This window comes from Sceloporus undulatus, chromosome 5, assembly GCF_019175285.1.
Source record: "Sceloporus undulatus isolate JIND9_A2432 ecotype Alabama chromosome 5, SceUnd_v1.1, whole genome shotgun sequence".
Taxonomy (NCBI): Eukaryota; Metazoa; Chordata; class Lepidosauria; order Squamata; family Phrynosomatidae; genus Sceloporus; species Sceloporus undulatus.
The window spans coordinates 122,097,696-122,112,047 of NC_056526.1; the positions used below are offsets into that span (position 1 = coordinate 122,097,696).

Below are 14,352 nucleotides of genomic sequence, written 5' to 3' on the forward strand. Positions count from 1 at the left end.
ACATGAATGAGCAATTGGTGGCCTCCTAGGCACAACTGGAACTTCATTTCCAGCCTAGGAGACCACCAATTGCCCATTCAAGGGTTTATCTTGCCTCTAAAACTGAATAATGTGTTTTCCAGAGTGCATTTTTTTATCAGCCTAACTTCTTTGGTGGTGGTCTTTTACAGTTCCCAGACCTCTGAAGAAAGTGCCATTGAAACTGGATCCAGTAGTTCTACGTTTGTCAAGCGAGAGGATGAAACCATTGATGACATCGACATCATTGACGACATTGGCATGGATTCCTCGGAATTGGTTGAGGACAGCTTCCTGTAATTCTAAAGAAAGTGGTGGACATCGTTTGAGCTGCGTGAAATGGAAAGCAAAAGCTCAGTGCATAACTCATGGACTTTTGACTCCGTAAGGGAAACCACTTTAAAATAAATGATAGAGGCTTGTGCTGCCAAATGACCTCACAAGGGACACAGATGCCTCGTCTGCTTTGTGAAACAACAAAACCAAGTATTTGGAATCTGGTTTTGAAGTATGTCAGTAGCATCTCAGTATTGTTTGCAGTTTTAATAGGCAGGTGGATAAAGGAAAAGGCCATGGACAATTCAGTTTGTGTTTCAAGGGCATTCACAACTCGGATAATATTTCCACTATGGTGAAACACCATCAATGAAACTATAGATATACCTGTCCTTACCAGGATGTTTTGTGGAATATGCCTTTTTAAAAAAAAGACCACTCAAGATACTTTTTTTTCTTCCTTCACTCTCATTATAAGCTGCTGTTGAACTATGACATGAGATGAAGTACATGTTAAAAAAGAAACCACTTTTGAAACTCAAAGGGATTGGTACTAGGTAATGTTTTACCTTTTCGCAGCTAATGCAAACAAAAGGGAATGAAAATAATTTCCAAACCTTATACAATAGCTTAGTAAATGAAGTGAGATTCTTCGTAACCATATAGGAATAGCTGTTACCTATTACTACTGTTCTTAGTATCACTAAGTATAGTTTACAACTACTCCTTGTTGTACATTAAAAACACAATACGTAAAAACTTTACTAACAAACTAAAACATTTTAGATTTAAAGGTTTACAACCAAGAACTCTTCTGTTTGACTGTTAATGGTTTTGGTAAATTAAAAGTAGTTTAGGAAGTAGGAAAAGCTAACTTATTCCAAGGAATCCAGATGTATTTTTCCATCCTTAGTAGAGTGGCTTTGTTAATACAATGGATTGATATGCTAGTGAATCCTCCTTTGATTCAGCAGAACTCTTAAAAATCTAAAGTTTATTTTTAGACTTCCATTTGCAGCCAGGTTTCTCAAGTTATTGTACAATAGATGTGTGTGGCTAATCAATCAATAGCAAGGCTGCTTGAAGCATTTAAAAAATACACTGCACATCTGAAAGTTTGTTTTGGGTTTACATGTGGCAAATTGATTTGATACACCAAATAGTCTTTCTGAAAAAGCTTCTTTCTGAGCCTATGATTTCAAATTATGTATGTAGCCACTTTGTGTGTGTCCCTGCACACACAAAACTTCTAGTTTTAGCATTGGATTTTAGCAGAAGTGTAACTGGATCCAGCTGTCTTTGTCAAGTTCCCCTAGTTGTCAAAAGGAGAAGTCTTTTCAACTGCTCCAATGGGCATTGACTCTGGGAGTACAGCAATTCTAAAGGCCTTCCCATGCATTACACATGGGGGAGCACTGTATGCACACTTAAGACATTGGATTGGCTGCACCTCTCTCCTGTATTTTGCAAAACCTCTCTCTTTATAATATGGAAAATGGTCCTGGGCACCATTTTAGCTATTTTAAAGCACGAATTTCATAGCTGTCTTTCCTTTACCTGCATTACTTATTATATTGTATCTTTGACAAAATTGTTTTATGCTTTATAGTGAAATCCTGGTCATGTTTACTCAAAAGTAAGTCCCTTCTTGCTTACTGAGACTTATTCACGGCCAAACAAGCATGGTAATGCTGTGATTTTGTCAGAGTCTGGAAATCATGAACTGAAATCAGTCTGTAAAAAAGAGAGACTTGGACAGTATGGTGCACAAGAAGAGATTAATTCACTGCTTAATTATTATGGAGACATGTCAGGGTGTAAACCTGCTTAGAAGTAAAGCACTATTAGCACAAAATCTATTTCTTAATTTTAAATATGCAGGTGCTTGGCTGATCTTAGCACTACACATGTGCCACAATGCAGACCTGGTAGTGAAGCTATGTGCCAGAGTTAATTCCTTACATTAACTTAGGGCCTGAACAGACAGGCCAAAATAAAGCTGCTTTAGGTCACTTTGGAGATATGCTATTTAAATGACACATGCATCTTAAGAGGCCAGAAGCTGCACTCTAGTCCTTCGGACTGGAGTGTGGCTTTGGCATGGCTTCCAGATTCTTAGGACTCATGCAGCATGTAAACAGCATACATCCAAAGTGAGATGAAGCAGCGTTATTTTGGCCTGTTTGTTGAGGCCCTAAGACTTACATAAATCCAGACCAGGGTGGAGGCCTCTGAATTTCCTGTGAAATCTGTGGTTCCTAGTTATTTCTTTAGTGCAGCATGCATGGTCATCAGTTGCCCAGGGTGAGTAACCACTTGGAACAATACAACATTTTATGTTACAAATTGATTTACCAATTATTACAGCTGTGGCTGAATAATTTACTAATGCAATGGTTAAAAAACTAACGTATGAATATAACATGTGCTAGTGTTAGTGCTGATGCTGAACTCTGTAGCAGATGATGAGATGATGAAGAGGATTAAACAATGCAATGAAAGTCAGTGCTTTGGGCTGGGCCAGTGATGACTCAATGAATAATTAATCACAACTAAAAATGAGCTCCCAAGTGATGCTTTGGTGAGATGTATGGAGGAGACCAATTTGTTCCACACAAGCATAGGGAATGATCCTGCCTTAAGCTCTGAAAGTCTAACTGATTTTAGGGGAGATGTTGGTTATATCAAGCCCTTCTAGATACCGAGACTTTGCAGTATCTCTACTAAACCAAGTTCCATTCACTGTAACTCTGTTACTGCATTGGATAGAAAGATCCATTATAGCCTTCCTTGCAGATGTGTTCAGCAAGTGGTTTCTCATGCCTTCCTGCACATAGTCCAGGCTGTCACCTGTTTTGTAGACCTTCATGTTTTATAGGCCACGAAATCAGCAATGATATTCTTGCATTGTTTCCTCTTCTTGTTGTTGTCTCTATTCTGTGATCATGTTAATCGAAAATGTGCATAACTTGCTTTCTATGTACATAGTTCACATTGCCTACTTTGAAATACCCATCTCTTCATTCTATATGCTGTCAACGGAATACACATTTCTTTCCTTTCTGCATAACAGTGGAGAGGGGATTGTTCATCACTATCTGCTCTTTCATGTGTCATGCACAACATCTTTTGGAATGTAACTATTGCTGGATTGGGACCAAGCTCTAGGTATGGACCAAAGTAATGATTAGATTTGCCATATTATGGAAATTACATTTCTTACAATACTGCAATGGACTGCACATTTGAAAACTTTAGAAAGACAATACATTAATGTAGGAGGTACCTCTTGTGCTAAGGCTGCAATCCTACATCCATTTACGGTACTTTTCAGTGGATATATAGGACTGCACACTTAGCTGTTTAATACTAGCCTGGAAAACATCAACAACCTTGGATGATAATACTTTAGTGACTGTCTGATGTTATTTTTACCTACTGTTTACTCCGTTGTGGGTCAGTATTGAGAGAGAAGAAAACCCAACTCCTGTCTGTTCCACATTCTCATGATGACAATCGAATTTTGCCTGTGAAACATGACTTTCCCCATTTGAATGGTCAACCCTAATCCTTTAAATGTGGTCTGCAAATGTATAAAACAGTCCTATGATATAATGAAGGACATAAGATGAGGTGATGTTATACATCAATATGTATATATGTATTTTTATATCGACTTTGAGGAGTACTGCGAAAACATTTATGACAAGCTGTATCACTGCCTTTGTTTATATTTTTTTTACTGTGATATACTCCACAGGCACGCTAACTGTTGCACTTTTAAATGTCCAAAATCTATATTTTAGAATGATAAAAGTGAGTAAGAGAGTCCAAGGTGATGGTATTGTGAAGTATGAGAAGAACAAGCTAGAATGAGTTACTATAGGTACAAAATGTAATGCAAATGCCCCCGTTCTTATTTTTGTCTTTTAAAAAACATGTAAATTAAGATCTTTATATTTCAATAAATGATATATAATTTAAAGAGATTTAAGAGATTTTTACTCTGACTCAAAGCAGATCATTTTATTCATGCAATCCTTTTTTAGACATGGGTCAATTCAGTTTACTTGCTTTAAAAGAAATAGTTATTGCTAATAGAATACATTTTCAATCAGTGCTTATAAGCATAAATGAACTTTATGATCCACAATTGCCTATGTGCTTTAACTTGTAAATAAGACCTAGTCAGATCACTGCAGCATTTGCTAGTAAGTGTATATAGGATTGTGGGATTATTTAATTTAAAAGTGGGTATCTACACTTTCAGTACTTCAGCTTTGAACAAATCAGATGAAATAGTTTTTTTTTAAAGTCATATAAACAATAAAAACTGAGGCATAGTAAAAGCATAAAATCACAACAGCAGAACAAAATCATCTTTACCTATTCTTCTCAAAAAGAAAAGAATAAATTGTCTCAAGCTTGTATGAGAAAAAAGCGAAAAAAACCTAGACATCCTGAATTACATCTCTGAGAGCCTTTTCCCTAATAGCCACAGTTCTGGGCCTCAGAAACTGTGAGCATTCTGAAAAATCCCCCAAAGAATGTATTGTCAGATCAGAGTTTAGAAACAATGCCAAGGGGTCGTTCCTCCTCCAACCCACTGCGCTACCGGACTCTGGCCCGGCGCCCGCAGAGTGATGCACTGCTGTCGCTGGAGCACGCCCAGGGCCAAGAGCTCCTCCTCCAGAAGAAAAGACACCGCATGCACTCTGGAGCGGTGAGAAGGACCCGGCCCAGCAGAGACGGAGAAAGGGCTCCCCGCCTGCTCCCCACCCACATCCTGAGTCCCATCCAGGGTTCAAGTCTTCACTGAGCCACCCACCTCCCTTGGGCAAGTCACACTCTCTCAGACCCAACCAGGGAAGGAGCCAAGACAAGCACAGAATGGGTCATGGGCATGCAATACATTACAGGTGTAGTCTAATCTGGAGGCTATCACTACCCATGAGGTGTTACAGGTGGTCTATCAGCCATTGCTGACAGAAGGTATTCTGTACTGTTTGGTCCTCCAGCAACATACCTAGATCTTTCTGCAACCCATGACCATAGGCCTGATCCTTCAGGGAATTGCAACCTATCTTCCACCAAAAGTACCATCAACTCAGCAGGATTGAATTTCAGGTTACTGGTTCTCATGCAAACTATTACTGATCTCAGACAGCAGTTCAATATTTCCACCACCCACCACAGATCAATAAAATTAAATGGAGAAGTACAGCTGGGTGTCATCAACATCCTGATGACACCCTGTTCCAAATCTGTGAATGTGCTAATTCAGCAATTTCGTTTGGTTGTACTGGGAAATAGTTTGCCTGTAATAGCAAAAACAAAAATCTTGTAGCATCTTTAAGAATAACATATGGCATAAATGTGTGTAGTACAGCACATGTCATCATAGTCCACAAAAACATATGCTATAATATGTTGGCAGAGTTTGGAACATTACTTGTAGAGACTAATTAGTTGCTTGTTATTTCTGAAGAGTGACATTTTGACATTACTCATTACTGAGAGTAACATGCTGTATTAATTGCAACTAGCTGGTTACTTTTGTTAATTATAGCTTTTTAAAAAATGCAAGCATGGCTAAAAATGTCAACCTCCAAATACAATGTTGTAGGGAAAATGAATGAATGAATGAATTATGAATTAATATTATTCATTGGGCCACCAAATCAGTACTTGTGCTACTTTTAAAAAGCTGTTATCAAAGGGGCAGTACAGACGGGAGGCTCTGTGCCACCCCTGTAAGCCCCATGTCTGTGCTCTAGCATCCCCTTGCTGCAGCATAGACATGCTGCAAAAAAAGAGCCACCTAGAGCGGCTTCTTTTTGGCAACGCCAGAAGCAAGAAGGGGCGCTGCCATGATGCCACTTCCTACCAGCGACGTCTGGTTGCTGTACAGCGGTGGCATCATGGTGGGCCCTGTATGTATGGGAGGCTGCCATGATGCCGCCGTCATCACGTGCTAGGGTTCTGGAGCATGCGGATGCTGCACGCTCAGGAACCCTAGTATTGGCGGTGGCATGCCGCTTTTGGCCCATCTACCCCAGGCCAAAGTTACAATATTGATAATTTGTTGTTGCTGCTATGTGCCTTTAGCTCAGCTCCAACTTACAGTAACCATAATGGTTTCTTAGGAAGATTTATTCAGAGGAAATTTTGCCATTGGCTTACTCTGAATATAGTATACAGTGCCTGGTAGTCCCTGGCAGTCTCCTTTCCACTGCTCAAAAAATAGTATGCTGTAGGTAACATTGTTACTTGCAGTGCATTACTTCCAAACCCAGCATGTTCCCATTTGCAGTGCCACAGAACTCTTATCTTGTTTTCATCAGGAAATACTAAACAGAAAGTACCTAGGAATAAGAACTACTTATTAGAGGGACAGACATTTTCATGGGGTCTGGCTCAGACCATCCAACTTGCCTGAACTTTCAATGCATGACAGGCATTTAGTGAGTCCAGGAATTCACAGATTTGTGCTATTTATTCAGGCAATGCAACTAGTATGGAATTGATGCACAAATCATAGAGTTAGAAGGGAACCTACACAGGGACGTAGCCAGGATTTTAGGAAGGGGGGGGGGTCCAGACTAAGTGCTACCATTATAATGGGGCTTGGGTGCGGCAGCGCAGCAGCACACACCATTCATTTTTCTAATGGAAGGGGGGGTCCGGACCCCAAGATCCCCCCCCCTGGCTACGTCCCTGACCTACAGGCCATCAGGCCAATCTCCTGCTCAGTACAGGATCTCCAGCCGAAAGCATTCTCAGCAGATAGCTGTCCACCCTCTTTTTAAGGATGTCCAGAAAAGGAGACCCTTTTGGTTCCAAATCATCTTTATGTCTCTCAGAGAAGTGTGTATGCCATTTTTTCTGTCCATTTAGCTACTTTTCATCACTAGACCATTTACCCTGCCTACCCATGGTGTTTCATTAAACTAGTTAAAGATGATTCATCTTTTCATCCTTTGACCACACAAAGGCAGATTTTGCCAGGTCTATTTTTCTTTAGCCTCTGATACTGACACACCCTGCTCTGTGATGTTATTCAAACCACAGATGACCCAGATTTTTTGGATTCTTAAATCCCAGAGTGGTTCTGGGAATTATAACCCCAAAAATAACACTTCTAGGCTCTGCAATGGACTCCAGGCTTTAAGATACTCTGCACCTCACAAAACATGACAGTTTGAGGTCTGGATAAAGATTCAGGAGCAGAAGGTTCCCCAGGTAACAGAATAACTTGACTATTTAACCCAGTAGATTGTTACATGTTTTTGAAAGACTCCTACATTTATCAAAGGTTTACAACAAAAAATAAGCAAAACCTCATACCCACAAGTTTGTTTTTCTATTGCTATTCACACATAAAACCTGCTTATTCATAGCTATCAAGGTCTGTTCCTTGGCACTACACTCCATGTATCTGATGAAGTAGACTAAATGTACAATAACATCCAAAATCCACAAAACTATGATACCTTTATTTGATTAACCAAAATGCACATAATATATGATGCAAGCTTTCAAAGTGCCACTGGCTTCTTCATCAGGCAAATGTGTTGAAAATCAAACAGGAGGAAAAAATGTAAAAAAAAGCTAGTCTGTATTTTGACAAGGTGTTGTTAGTATGTTGTTCTGTATGAGATAATATGGAATGATATCTATGCAAGCAAGTCCTTCCTTTAGCCATGTGGCACTGGGAAGAAAGCTTTCCAAAATCCAGAAGATCAAATTTGAATTCCATTACTATACAAAAAGGTACTTCTTCTGAGATCCAAGATATTTCCATCCTTTGTGAGGCCACAGCCCCCTTTGTTAAGCAAGAGGACATTGAATCTCTGAGGACAAGCCTCCATGCTTTTGATTAGGAAAATTTTAGGTGTTGTTTTGGTAAAACATGCCAAATGTAGTCCTATTAAAGAAAAACACCTGTTTTACCTTTGTTGGTGGTAGAAACCTCAAATAGTAAAGTCCCAGTCCATTGGTTCCCTCTTTAGGATTCCCCTGTGGTGGCTAAAATGCAGTATCTTCACATCCAGGAAACATATTCAGGGGTAGACGTGTTGGCCATACAGCAAAGTACAATAACATCCAAAATTCACAAAACAGTGATACTTTTAGTTAGCCAACCAAAATGCACAAAATGCATGATGCAAGCTTTCAAAGTAATCCTACTGCCCAATGGAATCTACACAACAGCACGTTCTGACCCACTCCTGAACCTATTTCAAGATACCCTTGATCCAGGTCAGCTTCTGGTATTTTACTCTGATGTTGAGCTGGTCCTGTGAGCGACATGCAAGTATAACACTGGAGTAACATGTCAGACATAGGGATGCCATATCCCGGTGGCCCCCGGGACAATTCCGCTTTTGGGGCCCCTCTGCCTGCCCCGGTCTAGTTCCCCCCAACCCCGGCCTTTGTCCCGCCTCCGGGCTGGCCCCGCTCATGCGGCCATTGCCGCGGCTGCTAATGCGCGGCTGACCGCCAACCCACCTCTTCCTCCTCTTCTTGGGCAGCGCTGCCCTCCTGCTCCTGGGCAGTGCCGCCTTCCTCCTCCTTGCCAGCGCTGCCGCCGCCGCCACCACCACCACGCCACCTGCGGCGGGGCTTTCCCGCCCGCCCGCGGTGCTATGACGGAGGAGCTCGTCCCCTTGGGCCAGCCGACCATTGGCCAGCTGGCCAAAGGGGACGGGCTCCTCTTCCCTTGCGCGCGCTGCCCTGGCTGCAGCATGGGCCAGCGGCAGCGCGCACGCATCCCCCACGTGCGCGCCCTCGCGCAGGGCTTCCCAAGGAGCCCTTGCACCGAGGAGGAGGAGGAGGATGAAGAGGAGGAGGAGGTGGAAAGGTGAGTCAGTGGCCATTTCAGGTCTGCCTTGGGTTTTTTTAAATTAATTTTTAAAAATATTAAATACTTATTTTTTGTTTTTTTTATTCTATTAATTTTTATTATTGCTTTTTTATTTTATTTTATTTCATTTATTTTTATTATTGCTTTTTATTTTTCATTTATTTTTATTATTGCTTGTTTTCATTTTATTTTATTAATTTTTATTATTGCTTGTTTTTTATTTTATTTCATTTATTTTTATTATTAAATATATACACCCCTGACTTGTTTTTTATTTTTTTCCCATTATTTTTTATTATTAAATATATGCAAGTGCATTTTCTGTGTATTTATGGCGCTTTGAATGCTAACAAGTCTGCCTTTCTTGGACAATTATAGTGATGATGATGATGATGATGATGATGATGATGATGATGATGATGGTGATATTGATATCAGCAAGCCTCAACTTGCTGTGATTTTTACAAACTCATGTGCAGTGAAGAAAAACCACAGTCCCTTGACCAAGTACACACTTCTGAGAAGTACAGTTGAACCTGAGGGCAAGTACATTTCTGCCATCTGTCTAGGAATGATGCCAAAATGTCCTCCATTTTGATCATGCCTAAAAAACATGCATTTATATTAACATTTTTTAAAAACCCTCAATTTTTTGCGTGTCCTCCATTTTTAAAAATATGTCCTACATTTGAAAATGTTGCCCTACATTTGTCCTACATTTGTCCCGGTTTGGAGGTCCTGACTTATGGCAATCCTAGTCAGACATGAGTCTCTCATTTGCATGAAATCCAGTATTGACTTAACTACATAGACTGGGATGAGCTGCAGCAATAGCATTATTGCATTTATATTTTTATACCGCTTCATACTGAACTATGCAGTCTCTAAACTGTTTACAACGCATAAGCCAATTGCTCCCAACAAGCTTGATATTCATTTTACCAACCGACAAAAGGATAGAAGGTTGAGTCAACCTTGGAACCCTCAGGATCAAACTCACACAACCTTGTGGCTGCAGTACTGGCATTTAACCACTGTGTCACCAGTGATCCCTGTCAGGCTGTAACATGGTACCAGGTTGTTGTTTTTAAATTCTCCCACACATGGGCATGTACACTTTCCCAGGAAATCCTTTTGTTTATATTTATACTTGTATAGGCACATATGCATATATTAAAATACCCTGTTAAATTATTCATTTGTCATGTACTTGTATTTTAAACATCACATTATTTCTGCCTTACTTGCATGCCTCCCTCTGCATTACAGTTGACCCTTGTTATACGCTGGGGTTTGGTTCCAAGATCCCCCGTGTATAACAAAATCCGTGTATGCTCAAGTCCCACTAAATATAATGACATAGCAAAATGGTGTCCCTAATAAAATGTGGAACATCAAGGTAAACCGTGTATGCTTGAATCCGTGTATAAAAAAATCCGTGTATAAGGAGGGCCGACTGTATCTCTGTTTCACAGAGTGTAATCCTGGATGTGCCAGCTCCAAAATAACTTGGGCAGTTTACAGACTGCCCCTTTACAGACTCCCCAGAAGCAGCAAAAACAGCAAAGGATCTCCCCAAAGCCAACCAGACCTTAGTACCCCTGGATTACCCCAAAGTAGCAGAACCTTTGTACTTTCTTCCCATTTGTCCTGGGGGGGGGGATAAAGAATCCACAGATACATAGGACCAATTATCCATATTCCTAAAACCCTTGACTTGCAAGCTGGAGCAAAACTTAGCCAGTCAGACAAGAATAATTAGCATTTTCCCTGTATCAACCACAAGGTGGAAGTATAGTCCAAGAATTCATTAAACTGAATGACATATTCCCCCCCCCCCTCCATTCATCCACAGGGTAATCTCTGGAAAACAATGAACACTCTTCAACTTCAAAGCAAAGCGATAATATTTTCTATCCTTCTGGAAAGTATCCTAGCTTTCTCATTTCTTCTCAAATGTATCTTTCATCCAGGCTCAGAAATTTGATGTGGAAAGATATTTTCTTTTGCTCAAGAGGGATTCAAGGTGTAATCAATGGACTCATTCATTGGAAAAGGAGTTTATTGCCACTTCATTCAATTTTCATTGCAGTTTTTTTTCCCCATGGAAACACATGTTGAGATTCTGGATTGGTGCTTCAGAATATTACTGGACTGGACAAGAGCTAAGAAAGTGAAGCTTAATCCATGCAAGGCAGACTGTACTTCATGGCATTGACTCAATCAGTCTGGCTCTTAACACCACATGTAATGTTCATGCTCTTTTCCACACTAGAAAATTAATCAGGCATGGGACAGTCAACTCCTCTGGTTGATTCACCCTTTCACCCTCTCACTGCTCTCTGCTCTCGCTTTCCCCCATATAACTTGTCATGCATCATCATCATCATCATCATCATCATCATCATCATCATCATCATCATATTTATTTGTATCCTGCTCTTTTTCCAGAACTGGGACTCAGAGCAGCTTCACAACATTTAAAAACAATACAATTAAAAACATAATGATACATTAAAACAGAATTAAATTGTTAGAATATTAAACCAGAGGCAAGGTGTCAAATGCTGTCTGAAAATCAAAAAAATACGAGTGTTCTGACCCTGTGAGCTTTAGCTTCATTTCACTGCTAACATACTCCAGTACTGCACAGATGAAAACTGGGACACATGTGGCCAAGCAACATCAGAGTGCAGTCAAGATGGCAAACGTTATTGATGAGGAAAAACAGATACACTAGGACTTTGCTTTTGCCTTGAATGTAAACTACTTTTGCACTTTGTACTCAATTTACAGCAATTAAACTGATCACAAGAGAAAGGGGGGAGGAGAGAGAAGCAGGGACATTTTAGCAGAAACAGAAAAGGTGCAATGACAATAGGTTTAATCAGGACTGTCTCTGTCAAATCAAGACAGTTGAAGGGTATATGCTCAGTCTTCTGCTTCAGCAGCAGCTTTCAGCAATAACCTTAATTGCACAGATGAACTTTTGCAAAGTTGGATTCATTTTAAGAAATAAGGACTCTTGCTTTTCTAATTCATTCTGAGACAGCATATCTTCCACCATTTTATTCCAGCATTCTTTCAGTGACACCTGTTTTGAGGACCTCTTCAACAATGGCTCTGCTATTATTATTGATCCATTTGCAAAAAACCTATGAGCATTTCATCTCTTCTTTCGCTGTGTCTTTATATACCTTTGGCCCTTCAAAATGATCCGTTTATACATGCAGAGCTTGAAAAGACTACTTCTTGGGGGCCAAATTTCCACCCATGTCCATGCTGTATGGAAAATTTTAGGAGTTGTAATCTGAAGCACATGTGTGTGTCAGCTTGAATAAATGTGAATTTATCTTTAAAGAGTGATATCCAATGCTTCACTGTGAATTGTATCCTTGGTATCTAGTATATTCTATCTATTTCTGATGGGACAATTTTGGAAAACTTTATTCTTAAGCAGTGATGAAGATTCGCTGAAATGGCTCCACATGGCTGAGAAGTGAGAATACTCATATTTTAGCTCTTCATTTCAGCTCCTCAGTGGTACACAGCTCTTGGATTATATTTTGCTCAATTGTCCTATTCACATTGCTGTTTGAAGATACCTGGATATTTATAAGACTCTGGCTTTTATTATGAAATTCCAGCTTTAGGACTATTTATCAATATTGAAGCTGTTCTTGTTTTATGGTTGTTATATGTTTGTATATATTCTTGTAAGAGTGACACATTGTCAATATCGTTATTTGCTTCTATATCAGTGGTTCCCAACCTGTGGGTCGGGACCCCTTTGGGGGTCGAACCACCCTTTCACAGGGGTCGCCTAAGACCATCGGAAAACACATATTTGCATGTAGCAACGAAAATAATTGTATGGTTAGGGGTTGCCGCAACATGAGGAACTGTATTAAAGGGTCGCGGCATTAGAAAGGTTGGGAACCACTGTTCTATATGATCTAATAAGAGTTGGTGTGGTGTAGTGGTTTGAGCATTGGACTACAACTCTGGAAACTATTCTAATCCCTGCTCGACCATGGAAACCCACTGTGTGACCTTGTCAGGAAAACCCCAGGACAGGTTTACCTTAGAATCACCATAAATTGAAAATGTCTTGAAAGCACACAACAACAACAACAGCAGCAACAACAACAACAACAACAACAACAACAACAACAACAAGCCTGGAGAAGAGAATGTTAAAGATGTTATATGATAGCCCTGTTTAAATATTTCAAGGGGTGTCATACTGAGGATGGAGCAAGCTTGTTTTCTGCTCCTCCGGAGAATAGCATCCAGAGCAATAGATTCAAACTATACGAAAAGAAATTCCATCTAAACATTAGGAAGAACTTTCTGACAGTAAGAGCTGTTCAATATTGTAACACACTCCCTTGGAGTGTGGTAGAGTCTCCTTCTTTGGAAGTCTTTAAACAGAGGCTGGATTGTCATCTATTGGGGCTGCTTTGATTGTGAGTTTATATATGGCAGAGGGTTGGACTGGATGGCCCTTGTAGTCTCTTCCAGCTCTATGATCCCAACAACAACAGCCTTATATCATCTATGGACTTCTATTGTTTTGTTTCCTTATGCTTCTAACACTTTTTAAATTATCTGTTTGGATTTTTCCCCCTTGGGTTTTCTGTTATTGGCGGGGTACAGACCGCCGCTTTGCAGCGGTCTGGCGCCGCCGCCAGAAGGTCCGCGGGGGAGCCGGAGCCTTCAAACGGCCCGACTCCCGCGCGGACCGAAAAAAGAAGCTCCAAAATGGAGCTTCTTTTTGCGTCGCGTTTGCGACGTAGCGAGGCGCCAGGGGCGCGCTCGCTACGTCAGCAGCGGCGTGACGCGTCTGGACGCTGTGCGTCCAATACGCAAAGATGGCGGCGCCCATGTAGAAAGGGCGCCGCCATCTTGTACGTATTGACTACGTATTAGGGTTAGGGGGGTGCGGAAGCACCGCCCCTTCCTAACCCTAATACGTATTCAATACGTATTTTTTGGCGGTTTGTAACCCGCCATTGTTTTGCTCAAATTTAACTCCTGACAGTAAAAATAGCAGCAATATCCTCTGAGAATGGCATTTTTTGTTACTATCTATTTATTTGGCATTCTATAGGCTATTTTGTCAAGGGCAAGTGCTTAATGGTTGCAGTTTCTCAAACACTGTTGACTGTTCCCCGTTGGGATTATCTTCA

General features: G+C 40.6%; 1 protein-coding gene across 5 annotated transcripts in view; it reads left to right on the forward strand.

The window, feature by feature from the left end:
• The window catches only part of PDGFRA (platelet derived growth factor receptor alpha), a 68,820-nt gene extending 64,541 nt beyond the window's left edge, over positions 1-4,279 (forward strand). For all 5 annotated transcript variants that reach the window (XM_042467536.1, XM_042467534.1, XM_042467538.1 and 2 more), the window contains exon 23: positions 171-4,279. In XM_042467536.1, coding sequence (XP_042323470.1) covers positions 171-318 — 148 coding nt within the window. In that variant the 3' untranslated portion in view covers positions 319-4,279. The remainder of the gene's footprint in view (positions 1-170) is intronic.
• Positions 4,280-14,352: the final 10,073 nt, after the last annotated feature.